This window comes from Chelonoidis abingdonii, chromosome 1 (assembly GCF_003597395.2).
Source record: "Chelonoidis abingdonii isolate Lonesome George chromosome 1, CheloAbing_2.0, whole genome shotgun sequence".
Classification (NCBI taxonomy): domain Eukaryota; kingdom Metazoa; phylum Chordata; order Testudines; family Testudinidae; genus Chelonoidis; species Chelonoidis abingdonii.
Window position 1 is genome coordinate 156,864,748 of NC_133769.1, and position 14,530 is coordinate 156,879,277.

Here is a 14,530-nt window from a genome sequence, read left to right on the forward strand (position 1 = left end):
CTTCCCCAAAACAGCCAGTCATCTAGGTATGGGTAGACTAAAATGCTCTGAATTTTTAGGCTACATCTACACTTGGAGCTGGGGCTGCAATTTCCAGCTCGAAGAGACAGACCTGCACTAGCTATGATCATGCTAGCACACTAAAAATAGAGTGTAGCTGTGGCAACGTGAGCAGTGGGAGGAGCTGGCCACCTATGTATGTTCCTAGCATCTCAGATGTATACATAGCCGGCATGGTCAGCCCCTCCCCTCCTCATGCAGCCACAGCTATGCTCTATTTTTAGTGCATTAGTTCAATCAGAGCGAGAACAGGGTATGTCTTTTTAAACTGGGAATTACATCCCGCAGCTTGAAGTGTAGACATCCCCTTAGACGTGCTGCTAGAATGCCCAAACGTTTTGAAAATACTCAGGGGCAGCTGACAAACCAAAAGGTAGCACTCTGTACTGGAAGTGTCTCTTCCCAGCTACCAACTGTTGGTATCTCCTGTATGTGGGTGGATGGAAATATGAAAAAAGGCATCTTGGAAATCGTGAGCTGGAAACTAGTATAGATGGTTGGAATGATTGTAGCCAGAGTCACAGTTCTGAACTTCAAGTGGTGGACAAAGGTGTTCAGATCTCAAATCCAGAATGGGAATCAGCCTCCTGTCTTCCTGGGCACTAGATAGTAATAGAAATAAAAACTTCTCCCTGTGAACCTTTCCTGATATATTCTCTTGATGGAACAGTCTCTTGTCAGAGGGGTCCCTGAAGAGAGAGACAGGGAAGGTGAAAGAGGCTAGGAAGTTCCTGGCACTGGATGGAATGACTTTTTGGTATAATTTTTAAAACACACTGGTCTATGTAATCTTCTTCCAGGCTTCCTGAAAATAAACCCAGTGATCCCAGACATGATAGGGAAGGGATACAGATCATGAATGAGTAGTTCCCAATAGCTCTCAAAGTAACCATCAAACTGACTTCTTGGAAGATGGCAATGATGATGTAGTTGAAGTCACAGTGGGGGAAGTGGGAGGGAAATGTCTCCTGTGGAATTTCTGTCATTTTCTGGGAGTTTCAGGTGATCTTTGGTAAGGCTTGTAGAAGGTAGTCTAGAATGCATTTGATATCTAGGTTATTTTCTTCTTGGCTGAATCATGTGAATGCCCAATGATCTCATCATAGTTCAAGAAACTTTTAAAGTATGTAGTGCATTATCTGTTTTTGCACCAAAGAATAAAATTTCCTTCAAAAAGGAATGCAAAATGTCCAATAATTTATGGGCCTGTTTGTCGCTATGGGAATCTCCAGTGCTCCTGCCATCCTGCAAAAAAGTCTTGAAATGCCCTATCCCTATAGTCATATGGTAGAAAGGAGGAAGATGGCACAACAGCTTCATGTGGCAGTTGGGATATATGAGCTGGAATCACCTCAGAGAGCTGACTTCAGTTAAAACCTAAACCAAAAGTACTAGAATGCTACAGAGAAGACTGTCCCCATAGCACTGTAAAAAGCCTGACAAGGAAATACTAGAATAACTCGTTACTTCAGTTCCTTAGATTCTCCATCTATAAAATATAGTTAATTATACCTATCTCGTGATAGTATCTGATAGTGTTTGCAAAACATTTGAAAGATGAGAAATACTGCCTGTGGTTTACAAAGAAATGTGAGCATCCTATTATTTCTCTTATGCTACTTTCCACCCACCCATTCCAACCCACTTGACATAGGTATCAGACTTATTTCTTAGATTGCAGGCTCTTTGGGGCAGAGGCTGGCATTTTCTGTATGTTCGTATAGCACCTAGTACAACAGAGCTCCAAAACTAGATTGCCTCTAGGAGCATCTGCGATATAAATGTCAAATAATAATAAGGCTCACAGACAAGACTATTTCCATGAGATTTTCAATTCTACTCCTAGAGTAGAGTTAAGGCAATTCTCTTTGTTTGCCTCTACATTATAGGGTGTATTTGGGACATGTTTCTTATATCAAGAAATACTGCCCAAAAATTTCAAGTTTGCATGTCTGAAGTTATGCACCGAAATCCATCTAGACACTTAAATAAAAAGGATAGTTACCTGTTCCATAACTGGCGTTCTTCGAGATGTGTTGCTCAGGTGTATTCCACAGTAGGTGTGGGTGGTCGCCATGTGCACCAGTGCCGGAAGTTTTTCCCTTAGCAGTACTCACAGAGGGGGAGCACCACTGCGACTCCTCGAGTGGCACCTCTATATCGCGCTATAAGGGGAGCTGGGCACTCCCCCCACCCTCAGTTCCTTCTTGCCAGACAACTCCGACAGAGGGGAAGGAGGGCAGGATGTGGAATACACCTGAGCAACACATCTCGAAGAATGCCAGTTACGGAACATGTAACTGTCCTTTCTTCTTTGAGTGATTGCTTATGTGTATTCCACAGTAGATGACTCCAAGCTATAGCTGATGGAGGTAGGTAGGAGTTTAAGGGTTTCTGGGACAGAGTACCGCCCTACCAAACCTGGCATCATCCCTTGCTTGGGAGACGATTGCATAGTGCAAGGAAAAGGTGTGGACAGAGGACCACGTGGAAGCCCTACATATGTCCTGCGCTCTCGTAGAATGCGCCTTTACAATAGGCAGCAGGGGAATTCCTGCCAAGTCGTAACACATGTGTATGCATGAGGTGATCCAGCGAAAAAGGCGCTGGGTGGAAACTGGTTGCCCCCTCATGCTCTCTGCCGATGCAATGAACAGTTGCGAGGATTTCCTGAACGACCTGGTTCAGTCCAGGTAAAAGGCCAGTGCTCTACGTACATCTAGCGTGTGTAGGCGGCATTCCTCATTGGAGGAATGGGGCTTAGGACAGAGTACTGGTAGGAAAATGTCCTGATCCATATGGAAGGCGGGGACCACCTTCGGGAGAAACGCAGGGTGTGGGCAAAGCTGAACTTTATCCCTGTGGAAGATCGTATATGGGGGTTCCGAGGTCAAGGCCCTAAGCTCCGAGACACTACAGGCTGAGGTAATAGCCACCAAAGAATGCCACTTTCCATGACAGGTGGGATCAGGAACACATAGCCAAGGGTTCAAAGGGACGACTCGTGAGGCGGGATAGCACTAGATTCAGATCCCATTGCGGAACCAGGGCCCTGGCGTATGGGAATGCACAATCTAGGCCCTTTAAAAAGCGGGACGTCATCTGATGGGAAGAAAATGAGTGACCTTGCACAGGAGGGTGGAAGGCTGAAATGGCCGCTAAATGTACCCTGACGGAGGCAGGAGCTAGTCTTTGGGTCCTAAGGGACAGGAGGTAATCGAAAATGAGCTGGAGGGAAGCGGATGACGGGGAGGCGCTCTGTTCCCCCGCCCACTTAGAGAACCTAGAGCATTTGGCAAGGTACATCCATCCCGTGGACGGCTTTCTGCTCTCCAGAAGAATTCGTCTGACATCCTCCAAACACCTTCCCTCCTCCTTGTTTAACCATGAAGCAACTAGGCTGTCAGGTGAAGCGCAGCCAGGTTGGGGTGGAGAAGGCATTCCCTCTCCTGGGAGAGGAGATCCGGACGGAGCAGCAGCCTCTGTGGGGGGGCCACCAGAAGTTGCAGGAGGGTCCCGTACCAATGTTGGCAGGCTGAATCTGGGGCTCTGAGGATAACCCTCAACCCGTCTGCCTTTACTTTTTGCAGGACCTTGCCTATCAGTGGGAATGGTGGAAAAGCATAGAACAGTTGGCCTGACCACTGGAAGAGGAATGCGTCTGAGATCACCCCCCTTTCTGCCCCTGCCCTGGACCACAACTTGGGGCAGCATCAGTTCTGGGCGGCAGCAAAGAGGTCGGCTCGGGGAGCTCCCAACTCTCGGAAGAGCTTTCGGGCGACCTCCCAGTGGAGTGACCATTTGTACTAACGGGAAAACACCCTGCTGAGGTGATCTGCTCGCACATTGCGCGCGCCAAGTAGGTGGAAGGCCCGTAGAGAGATATCATGGGCTATGCAAAACTCCCATAGGTCCAGGGCTTCCTGGCACAGGGCCGAGGAACATGTGCCCCCCTGCCTATTAATGTAATACATCGCGGCCGTGTTGTCCGTGAGGACTCTGACCACCTTCCAGGGAAGGCACAAACTGAACGCTATGCATGCAAGGTGTACTGCCCTGCACTCCCTGACATTTATGTGGAGGGACAATTCCAAGGTCGACCATCTGCCTTGGGTTTGAATGTTCCCTATATGGGCTCCCCAGCCCAGGTCCGAGGCATCTAACACCAGGTCTAGTGAGGGAGGGATTTCTCAGAAGGGAATCCCGTTCAGCATGTTGCTCGGAAGGGACCACCACTGCAGAGTGGCCGCTACATTGGGTGGTACTGTGACAACTTTGTCTAGGCTGTACCTGGATTGGGAATACTGGGAGGCCAACCAGAGCTGGAGGGGCCTCATTCTGAGCCTGGCATGCAGCACCATGGATGTGCATGCTGCCATGTGATCTAGGATTTGAAGGCACACTCTTGCCGTGGTCATAGGGAAGGTCATGACCAAGGATATGAGACTTTTGAGTGTCTCAAACCTGTCCCGGGGAAGAGAGGCTGTGGTCTCTAGGGAGTCTAGCAGAGCCCCTATGAAGTGTGCGTGCTAGACCGGTATTAATGTGGACTTCGCGTCGTTCATCACTAGGCCCAGACCTGCGCGTGCGGACAGCAACAATTGTATCTGGGCCTGTACCTGGGACCAGGAGTTGCCCTTGAGGAGCCAATCATCCAGGTAAGGGAAAATTTGCAGCCCATTCCTCCGGAGGTGAGCTGCCACCACTGCCATGCATTTGGTAAAAACCCTGGGGGCCGTGGAAAGGCCAAAAGGGAGAACCGCAAACTGGTAACATGTAGCCCCATGAAATACTGCTGCAGACCCACTGGTCCGATGTTATATGGGACCACTCCATTCGGAATCCAGATAAACGGTTGCAGAACACAAACTTTATAAATTGGGGGGCTTCCGCGGCAACAGGCCTGGTGGTCCCCGCAAAGAGTCAAAACCACCTCTTTCCCTGCTTTTTGCCCTTCAAGGGGCCTGGCTCTGGGGCCGACCAGAACTGACGCTGGGACCTGTGTCTCTGCTCCCTCAGTCTCTTAGCTGGGGGCTCATATCTGCCCCTAGCGGGAGGTGCTACAGCCTAGGTTTGCATATAGGCCCAGAGTTTGCAGAGTGGTGCAAGAGTCTTTCATCCCATGCAGGCGGATATCAGTTTGGTACTCAAACAGTGCTTTCCCGTCGAAGGAAAGGTCTTGCATCAAGGACTGGGACTCTGCAGACAGACCGGACAGGAGAAGCCAGGACGCCCTATGCATAGATATAGCCGAGGCCATTGAATGGGCTGCCGTGTTGGCTGTGTCTGAGGGGGCCTGGAGGGCTGCTTTCGCTGCTGCTACCCCTTCCTCAACCAGAACTTGAACTCCTTTTTGTTCCGCTCCAGGAGAAGAGGCTCAAACTTCGAAAGAGACCCCCATAAATTAAAATCATAGTGGCTCAACAGGGCTTAGTAGTTGGCTACCCTGAGCTGGAAGCTCGTGGAAGAATAAACCTTCCTGCCAAAAAAATCTAGTCTCCTGGCATCTTTGTCCTTGGGGGTGGGCGCGGACTGACCATGGTGTTCCCAGTGGTTGACTGACTCTATCACCAAGGAGTTGGGTGCTAGGTGGGAGTACAAGTACTCGTGTCCCTTAGCCGGGACAAAGTAATTCCTCTCCGCTTTTTTGGAGATAGGTGCCAGGGAAGCTAGGGTTTGCCATAGAGCAGTTGATATGTTGGCTACCCCTTGGTGGAAAGGTAGGGCCACACGGCCTGGTGCTGAGGAGGAAAGCACATTGAAAAGGGTGTCCGATGGCTCCTCCATCTCCTCAGCCTGGAGTTGGAGATTTGAGGCCAGTTGCTTGAGGAGCTCTTGATAGGCCTTAAAGTCCTCCTGTAGTATGGGCGGAGGGGCCACTATGGTCTCCTCCGGCACCAGCAAGGGGGCCAGTCCAGCTCCCAGGGCTTCGGGAGGTGCCGATGGTTTGATCCCCAAGACCGAATCCAGGCCCAGTACCTCATGCTTGGTACCCGTTGACTTTTGACTCTGTCGCGGGGGGGGACACTGAATGGGCGTGGGACGCTCTGGCCACTGAGCAGGGTCTTGCCTGGATGGGCAATTGCAGCCACGGTGCCCATTGACACTGGTCGGCTTGGGTAGCCGGCAGTGCAAATTGCTCTTGAGGGGCGATGCAGCTCGGGGACGGGTGGCTGGGTGCCAAAGCCGAGGTCGCCATTGACCACAGGGTGTCGTAAGAGCAGTGGGAATATCTATGGTTGTATTGGTGCCGACCTCAAGATCTGGACCTCAACGACGAGGAGCAGTACTCGTTGGAGGTGCTGCTCTCATAGTCATCCCGGCGGTCATAGCTATGACGCCGACGTGCCTGTCGAGGGGAGTTCTGGGTATAGTGTCTGGTGGAGCGGGCACTTGAACCTGAGCGCCTGTAATGACAGCATCGGGATCTGCTCCTGTAGCCATGATTCGAGGAGGACCATCAATGCTGCTTGTCTCGGTTCCTGTCCCCCCAGTAGGCTGTAGAGGACCCTCAAGACTCCTGCGCAGGCAAGTCAGACAATCTCAGAGGAGTGGAGGGCTCACGTGAGCTAAGCGAAGACCTCGTCGAACGGGGCAGCGAACGGTCCTCAGAGCAGGGACTGTGTCTTGCTGGGGAGAGCTGGTGTGCTCCCAACAGCTGCTTCACTTGGGACTGGGTGCCCGTCTCAAGCAGCGCACCCAGCACTGGAAGGGAGAGGATGTCATGTGCAGCCTGTGCAGCCTCTGGCACTGATGGCATTCTCACCACGGGAGAGGCATGTGTGGACAGGACTGGGCTACTCCGCTCAGCACGAGTCGGAGGTCAGGGTCCCCAGGGGGATCGTGGGCTGCCAAACTCGGGTCTGGCTCACCCCTGTCTTTTTGTTGGCGTCGCTGAGTCTTTCCCTGCTTCTTAGCGGGTGAGCGGTGCCGGCTGGTGGAGGGAGCCTCACTCCGCACTGAGGATGCAGTGCCTGGATGGCGTGCTGGTGCCAGGGCCAATGCAGATTCCATTAACAAGGCCCGGAGCCAGATATCCCTCTCTCGTTTAGTTCGAGGCTTGAACGATCTACAGATTTTACAGTGGTCTGTAACGTGGGTCTCGCGCAAGCAGTGGAGACACTGAGTGTGCGGGTCGCTTCTTGGCATAGAACTGCAACAGGAGTTGCATGACTTGAAGCCTGGGGCATGGGGCATGCCCTGCACCAGGCAACTAACTATCCAACTACTGGAGAAGACGAGTACTACTAAGGCTAATAGGAGAGCTACAGCAAAGCTGGGGTGCAAAGTTCCAACTTCCTTCACTGGCAGCAAGAAGAAACTGAAGGTGGCGGGAGTGCACAGCTCCCCTTATAGTGCAATATAGAGGTGCCACTCCAGGGGTCACAGCCGTGCTCCCCCATGGGTACTGCTAAGGGAAAAACTTCCGGCACCGGTGCACGTGGCAAACATACACACCTACTGTGGAATACACCTGAGCAATCACTCGAAGAAGTCGTCTGATCTTCAGAAGTACTGACTATATGTACTATTATAATTTGTGTTACACTAGCACCCAAAGTCCCCAACCAAGGTTGTATTAGGCAGTATACAAACATGTTGCAAGATAGTCCCTGCTCCAAAGAGCTCACAGTGAACAGAAGCACCTCTCTCTCTATTTTGGGGAACTAAAGCACAGAAAGATTAATTGACTTACTGAAGATCGCATGTGAAGTATGTAGTAGAGTTGGGATTTAAACCCAGTTCTTCAGTCCTAAATGGGCTGTACACTAGTGGAATGCACCTGGCAGCATGACCTCTCAGGCATGTGCAAGGTCACAAAATGGTACAAATTGGAATCCTCCATGCTTGTGTGACCTTACACCTGCACATGCTGTGTGGAGAATGCCATTTAATGTTGTCCCCCATACAGCAAAAGTGCCAGAATATTGTTTCACTACACTCCTACTGGGTCCCAGTCCAGTTTATAAAAATGGCCATATTAGGTTGGACCGCTGGTCCCTCTAATCTATACCCTCTCTTCTGACAGTGGCTGGTGCCAGATGCTTCAGAGGGAAAGAACAGAACAGGACAATTTATCAAGTGATCCACCCCGTCATCCAGTCCCAGTTTCTGGCTGTCGGAGGTCTAAAGAGACCCTGACCATGGGACTGCATCCCTGACCATTTTGGCTAATGGCCATTGATGGACCTAACCTCCATGAATTTATCTAATTCTATTTTAAGCCCAGCTATACTTTTGACCTTTGCAACATCCCCAACAATGAGTTCTACAGGCTGACTGTGCGTTGTGTGAAGAAGACCTTCCTTATGTTTATTTCAAATCTGCTTATTAATTTCATTCAGTGACCTGCGGTTCTTCTGCTATGTGAAGGGATAAATTACATTTCCTTATTCACTTTCTCCAGACCAGTCATAATTTTATAAACCTCTATCATAATTCCCCTCAGTCATCTCTTTTCCAAGCTGAAGAGTCAGACTTTTTAATCTCTCCTCATATGGGAGTTTTTCCATATCCCTAATAATTTATTACCTTTCTCTATACTTTTCCAATTCCAATATATCTTTTTTGATATGGGCAACAAGAACTGCTTGCAGTATTTGGGGTATGGACATAACATGGATTTAAATAGTGGCATTATAATATTTTCTGTCTTTTTATCTATCCTTTTCCTAATGGTTCCCAACATGTTAGTTTATTTGACTGCCACTACAGATTGAGCAGATGTTTTCAGAGAACTATTCATAATGACTCCAAGATCTCTTTCTTAAGTGGTAACAGCTAATTTAAACCCCATCATTTTGTAGGTTGGGGTTATTTTTTTTTTTACAATGTGCCTTACTTCACATTTAACATTGAATTACATCTGCCCTTTTGTTGCCCAGTCACCCAGTTTTTTGAGTTCCCTTTGTAATTCTTCGCAACCTGCTTTGGACTTAACTATCTTTCGTAACATCTGCAAATGTTGCCACCTCACTGTTCACCCTTTTGCAGATCCTTTATGAATATGCTGAACAGCACTGGTCCCAGTACAACTCCTTGGATGGGACCCTGCTATTAACTTCTCTCCACAGTGAAAACTGGCCATTTATTACTACCCTTTGGTTCCTGTCTTAACAAGTTACTGATCCATGAGAGGACCTTTCTTCTTTTCCCATGACTCCTTACTTTGGTTAAGATCCTTTGGTAAGGGATCTTCTTGAAGGCTTTCTGAAAGTCCGAGTGCATTCTATCCACTGGATCACCCTTGTCCACGTGTTTGTTGACCCCTTCAAAGAATTCCAGTAGATTGGTGAGGAATGATTTCTCCTTATAAAAGCAGTATTGATTCTTCCACAACAAATTGTGTTCTTCTGTGTGTATGATAATTCTCTGGTTTCATATAGTTTCAGTTTGCCTCATACCGAAGTTAGGTTTACCAATCTCAATTTGCTCGGATTGCCTCTGGAGCCATTTTTTAAAAAATTGGTGTTAAATCAACCTCTGTACCAGATGACTGGTGGATAGCTAATGTAAGCAATAGGTCACATATCAAAGTTTGTAGTTCTGCAATTTCATATCTGAGTTCCTTCAGAACTCTTGGTTGAACATCATCTGGTCCCCGTGACTTATTACGGTTTAAATTTACCAATTTGCTCCAAATTCTCCTCTACTGACTCCTCAATCTGGGACAGTTCCTCAGATGTGTCACCTAAAAAGAATGGTTCAGGTGTGGGAATCTCCTTCACATCATCTGCTGTATAGACCAATGCAAAGAACTCATTTTGCTTCTCTGCAATGGCCTTGTCTTCCTTGAGTGCTCCTTTAGCACTTGAATCATCCAGTGGCCCCACTTACTGTATGGCAGGTTTCCTGCTTCTGATGTACTTGCAGTTTTTTGGCTGTTAGCTTGAGTCTTTTGTTAGATACCCTTCAAATTCTTTTTTGGCCTGCCTAATTATACTTTTATACTTGACTTGCTATTTTCCTCAATATCATTTACTTCCAATTTTAAAAGATGCCTTTTTTTCTCTAACCACTTCTTTTCTTCTTCTGTTTAGCCATGGTGGCATTTTGGGTCTTTTTTTAATTTGGGGCATACATTTAATTTGAGCCTCTAATATGGTGTTTTTAAATAGTTTCCAAGCAGCTTGCAGGCATTTTATTCGTGTCTGTTCCTTGTAGTTTCTGTTTAACTAGCTTGGTCATTTTTGTGTAGTTCCTCTTTTTGACATTAAGTACTACTGTGGTGGGCTTTTATTTCCCTCCTCCCCCACAAGGACATTAAATTTAATTACATTATGGTTGCTATTACGGAGCAGTTCAGCTATATTCACCTCTTGGCCCAGATCCTGCACTCCACTTAGGACTAAATCAAGAATTGCTTCTTCCCTTATGGGTTCCAGGACCAGTTGCTCCAAGAAGCAGACATTTAATGTGTCTAGAAATTTTTTCTTTGCATCCAGTCCTGAGGTATCATGTACTCAGTCAATATGGGGATAGTTGAAATCCCCTATTATTGATGGAGGCTTTGGGGAGAAATTTTTTGTAGTCTTTCTAATCTCTTTTAGCATTTCACAATCACCATCGCCATCCTGCTCGGGTGGTTGTTAGTGTATTCCTACTGCTATACTCTTATTCAAGCATGGAACTTCTATCCATAGAGATTCTATAGCACAGTTTGTTTTATTTAAGATTTTTAGTATATTTAAACTCTATGCTTTCTTTCACATATAGTGCCACTCCCCTGTAAGCACAACCTACTCTGACATTCCTCTATATTTTGTATCCAGGTTTCACCATGTCCCATTGATTACTATTATTCTACCAAGTATCTGTGATGCCTATTATATCAATATCCTCACTGAATGCCAGGCAATCAAGTTCACAGATCTTAGTATTTAGATTTCTAGTATTTGCACACAAACACACAAAAATTGTCAATATTTCATTGACTGCCTTCAGTCTTCCTTGTTTGACAGTCTCTCTTCAGTTCCAACCTGTACTTTACCAACTTCTATCCTCTCCTCTTTACTAGGCTATCCTAATATCCTCTTTAATAAATCATCCCCTAAGAGATGTCTGTGTGAACTATATGCTCCTCTGCACCTGTTGGCTTTTCCCCAATCCTTAGTTTAAAACCTCCTCTATGACCTTTTTAATTTTACATGCCACTAATCTGCTTCCATTTTGGTTTAGGTAGAGCTCATCCTTCCTGTACAAGCTTCTTCTTTCCAAAAAGGTTCCTCCGTTTCTCATAAACTGAAATCCCTCCTCCCAACACCATCATCTCATACATTCATTAAGACCCTGCAGTTCTGCCTGTCTAACTGGCCATGTGCATGAACTGGAAACAGTTCAGACAAAGCTGCCATGGAAGTCCTAGATTTTATTTGCTTAGCTAGCAGCCTAAACTTGGCCTACAGGGCCTCTCTCTTACCTTTCCCTATATCACTGGTACCTACATGTACTACGACCACTGGCTTCTGCCCAGCACTGCACATAAGTATCTGGATGTCTCCAGAGGTCCACAACCTTCCCACTCCTAACCAAAAAAGAGTATTAAATGGCAATAAACTTTGTTCACACAATTAAGGATGCCCAGTGAGAGCTCATGCCCTTCTAGAACACTGTTTGGTAAAACCCAAACTTCAGAAAACCAGGAATACAGGGTTAAGTTACATCCCCATGTAACCTTAACTCTACCCTCTGAGAGAGAACCCAAAACACCCCTCTCACACATACTTGTAACTCTGCTTTTTCGCTGTACAGGAAAGGAGCTCCTGCATTTGCTCTACCCTCAAACACTTAGGGTACTCTCCTGACAGAATACCACACTTGTGAAATTTAATAACCACTTCACAGTTACTCACAGGATACCAGTGAATGGGGCTTAGCCACCATTCGGGGGCAAGGAACCCCAGATTATAGCTCACATGCAGGTGGGACAGGGAGAGAGAGACTCAGACTGCCCTAGAGGGGCAAAGGGCTCCCAGATCCTGGCACAAACACACAGAAGGAGAGAACATGGGTTTAGACTATCTTGCCCCCATTCTCCTCTAGTCACTTGGCCACTCACCCAATGTCTCCTTCCCATGTCCCTCTCCTTCACCTGAGCCACCCAACTACTCTCACTTCTCCACCATCCATCTTCATTTATCCCACATCCCCTAAGCCCCCTCCCCTCAATGCAGCCCCAAACTGCTCTCATTTCTCTTCCCCCCACTCCACCACATTAAAATGTCCCTCGCTTGCCAGGAAACAGTCACATGTCTTTTGTGGGGGGAGGGGGAGGAGAAAGGTAATCCAAATACTTTTACTCAAAACAACCAAATCACCACATTTGACAGAGACAAATCTTAGCAACATGATTCTGACCTTTTTGAGATTTCTGCAGTAAGTGGGACTTGAACTGACACAAAAAGTTAGAGGTAAAGGACGACTGCTTATCTCCTTGGGCTATCCAGCTAGTAACAGAATTTTCAGACTTAAAAAAAAATCATAACTGTTTTGTTCATGCATGCTGAGAATAATCTGTTCGACATGTGAACTTTAGAATTGCTTGGCACATGCCAAACTGGAGAAGTAAACTCTTTTTCAAACAATGTTTTTATCTGATTTCCCCCCTCAAAGGGCTGGTAGGTACCATACACTCTACTGGGGTAACCCTCAAGTACTGGAGATAGTGCAATGTTACGAGCCATGGTTTGCGCTCTATCTGTGCACAGAAAAAGGGTTGCCAGAATAGTCAACTTTAAGAAAAGCTTCCCATCCCACTCTTACCATCCCCCATCCTGTGGTGTATCTTAAGATTCCCTTGGCTAAATGGTTCTAAACTTGGATCACTGACCCCACCCTGAATCCCCATGAGGCACACCAACCATACCATTTTAGATATTTAGAACAAACTTTAAACAGAAAGCTGGTCTTCACCATAACTATAACAGAGCTGCTGCTCTCTACCTGCAGCTCTAACTGATGTCAATGTGAGTTGAGTGCTCAGCATCTCTGAAAATACAGGCATATTTAAAAGTGACTGATCTATAGGTAGCTAAATTTGAAAAATTTTACCATTGATTTAATCTATTTGGTCTAGAGACTTTAATTATTAGGCATTCAAAAAGCAATACTAATCATGAAAGCAAATCTCTGAATCATTTGACATTTACCCATCATAATTATATTACACATCTCCATTATTATGTTAACATACCAGTCTTTACTGGAAAATAGTAAGGGCCAATTTGTCAAAAATCTGGATTCCACATCGTTACATGGTAGAGAAGAATATTCCCTTCAATATAGGAATTATTGGGTGAAGGACTTTGGCTTGTGTCGTGCAGTAGGTCAGAATAGAAGATCATAGATTCTTTTTAAGGTCAGAAAAGACTACTATTAATTGTGCCAGTTTGTACAATTAGGTCACAGAAGCCCATCTTTAGTGGGAAGCAGGAATGGATTCTACAGACTTGAGGGGGCTACTGCACCATAAACTGCACTCTGCTGAATCGTGCTCTGCGTAAACCAGATTTTAAAAGTTACAAAAGAAGAAAAATTTTCAAGGCAATCAGCTACATCATTCATTAAGTCAGTAAAAAACCTAAAACAAACAAGAAAGCCATATGCAACAACAAATCCTCCCACCACTGATATGTCAGCAAAATCTAATTAGTCAGTTTTTAAAATGACATCTTTGTTCAGTGTCAAACTGGCTTACCGTTCTCTGTTAAATTTCAGAGAATGAAGAATAGCTGGCCGTTTCTGTCTTAGGTTCCACAAATGAAGTGTGTCATCTGCACTCGCACTGACCAAGGCGCCCTACAACAATCAGAGACAGAATATGGTGGAGTGTTATTCATTTGCAAATTGAAAGGGAAGATTATTTAAGCATAAGACAATGATCTGTAAGTAGGCAGCAGTACAACATCTGTGAAATACTTATTTTCCTTCTGAAAAAAACACTCTGAAACAACCATTACTTTGCTTTGATTGATCCTGTGCTAACTTAAAATGTTCAAATTTGAGCTTATCTGGAAAATCAAAGAGCTCATTCTAGTGTTTAACATTTGATATTAAATGTGTTTGTGATTGATAAACCAGGAAGAGTGCAGAAGAATGGGAATAAGAAGGAAGGAGGTATAGGCTTGAAAAGATGGGTTTGAAGGAGGCAGTTGAAGCAAGGAGAGAGTGCTTAGCACACCAGGAAAGGGAGACTGCCCCAGGCACAGTATAATACTCAGGTCAAGATAACAGAAAATGCAAAATCAAGAATGAGAAAAGGACATGAAAGTAAGAGGATAGGGATGAAAGTAGGGAGACTGAGCAGGGGAAGTGAGAACAGAGATGCAGATGGCACCGGGGAACAGGGTCGGGGGCACGGGGAGCTTCCCCAGCTGCCAAGCCGCACTACCCTTCCCACCTGGCACTACTGTCCAGGAGTGGGGTTAGGGAGCAGGGGGCTTTCCCTGCCCACCTGGAGCTCAGGGGCCCC

The 14,530-nt window shown here is 46.4% G+C and overlaps 1 protein-coding gene across 6 annotated transcripts in view; it reads right to left on the reverse strand.

Moving 5' to 3' along the window:
• STXBP5L (syntaxin binding protein 5L) overlaps positions 1-14,530 on the reverse strand; it is a 451,518-nt gene that overhangs the window by 253,584 nt on the left and 183,404 nt on the right. For all 6 annotated transcript variants that reach the window (XM_075071819.1, XM_075071811.1, XM_075071817.1 and 3 more), the window contains exon 4: positions 13,757-13,857. In XM_075071819.1, the coding sequence (XP_074927920.1) occupies positions 13,757-13,857 (101 nt within the window). The remainder of the gene's footprint in view (positions 1-13,756; positions 13,858-14,530) is intronic.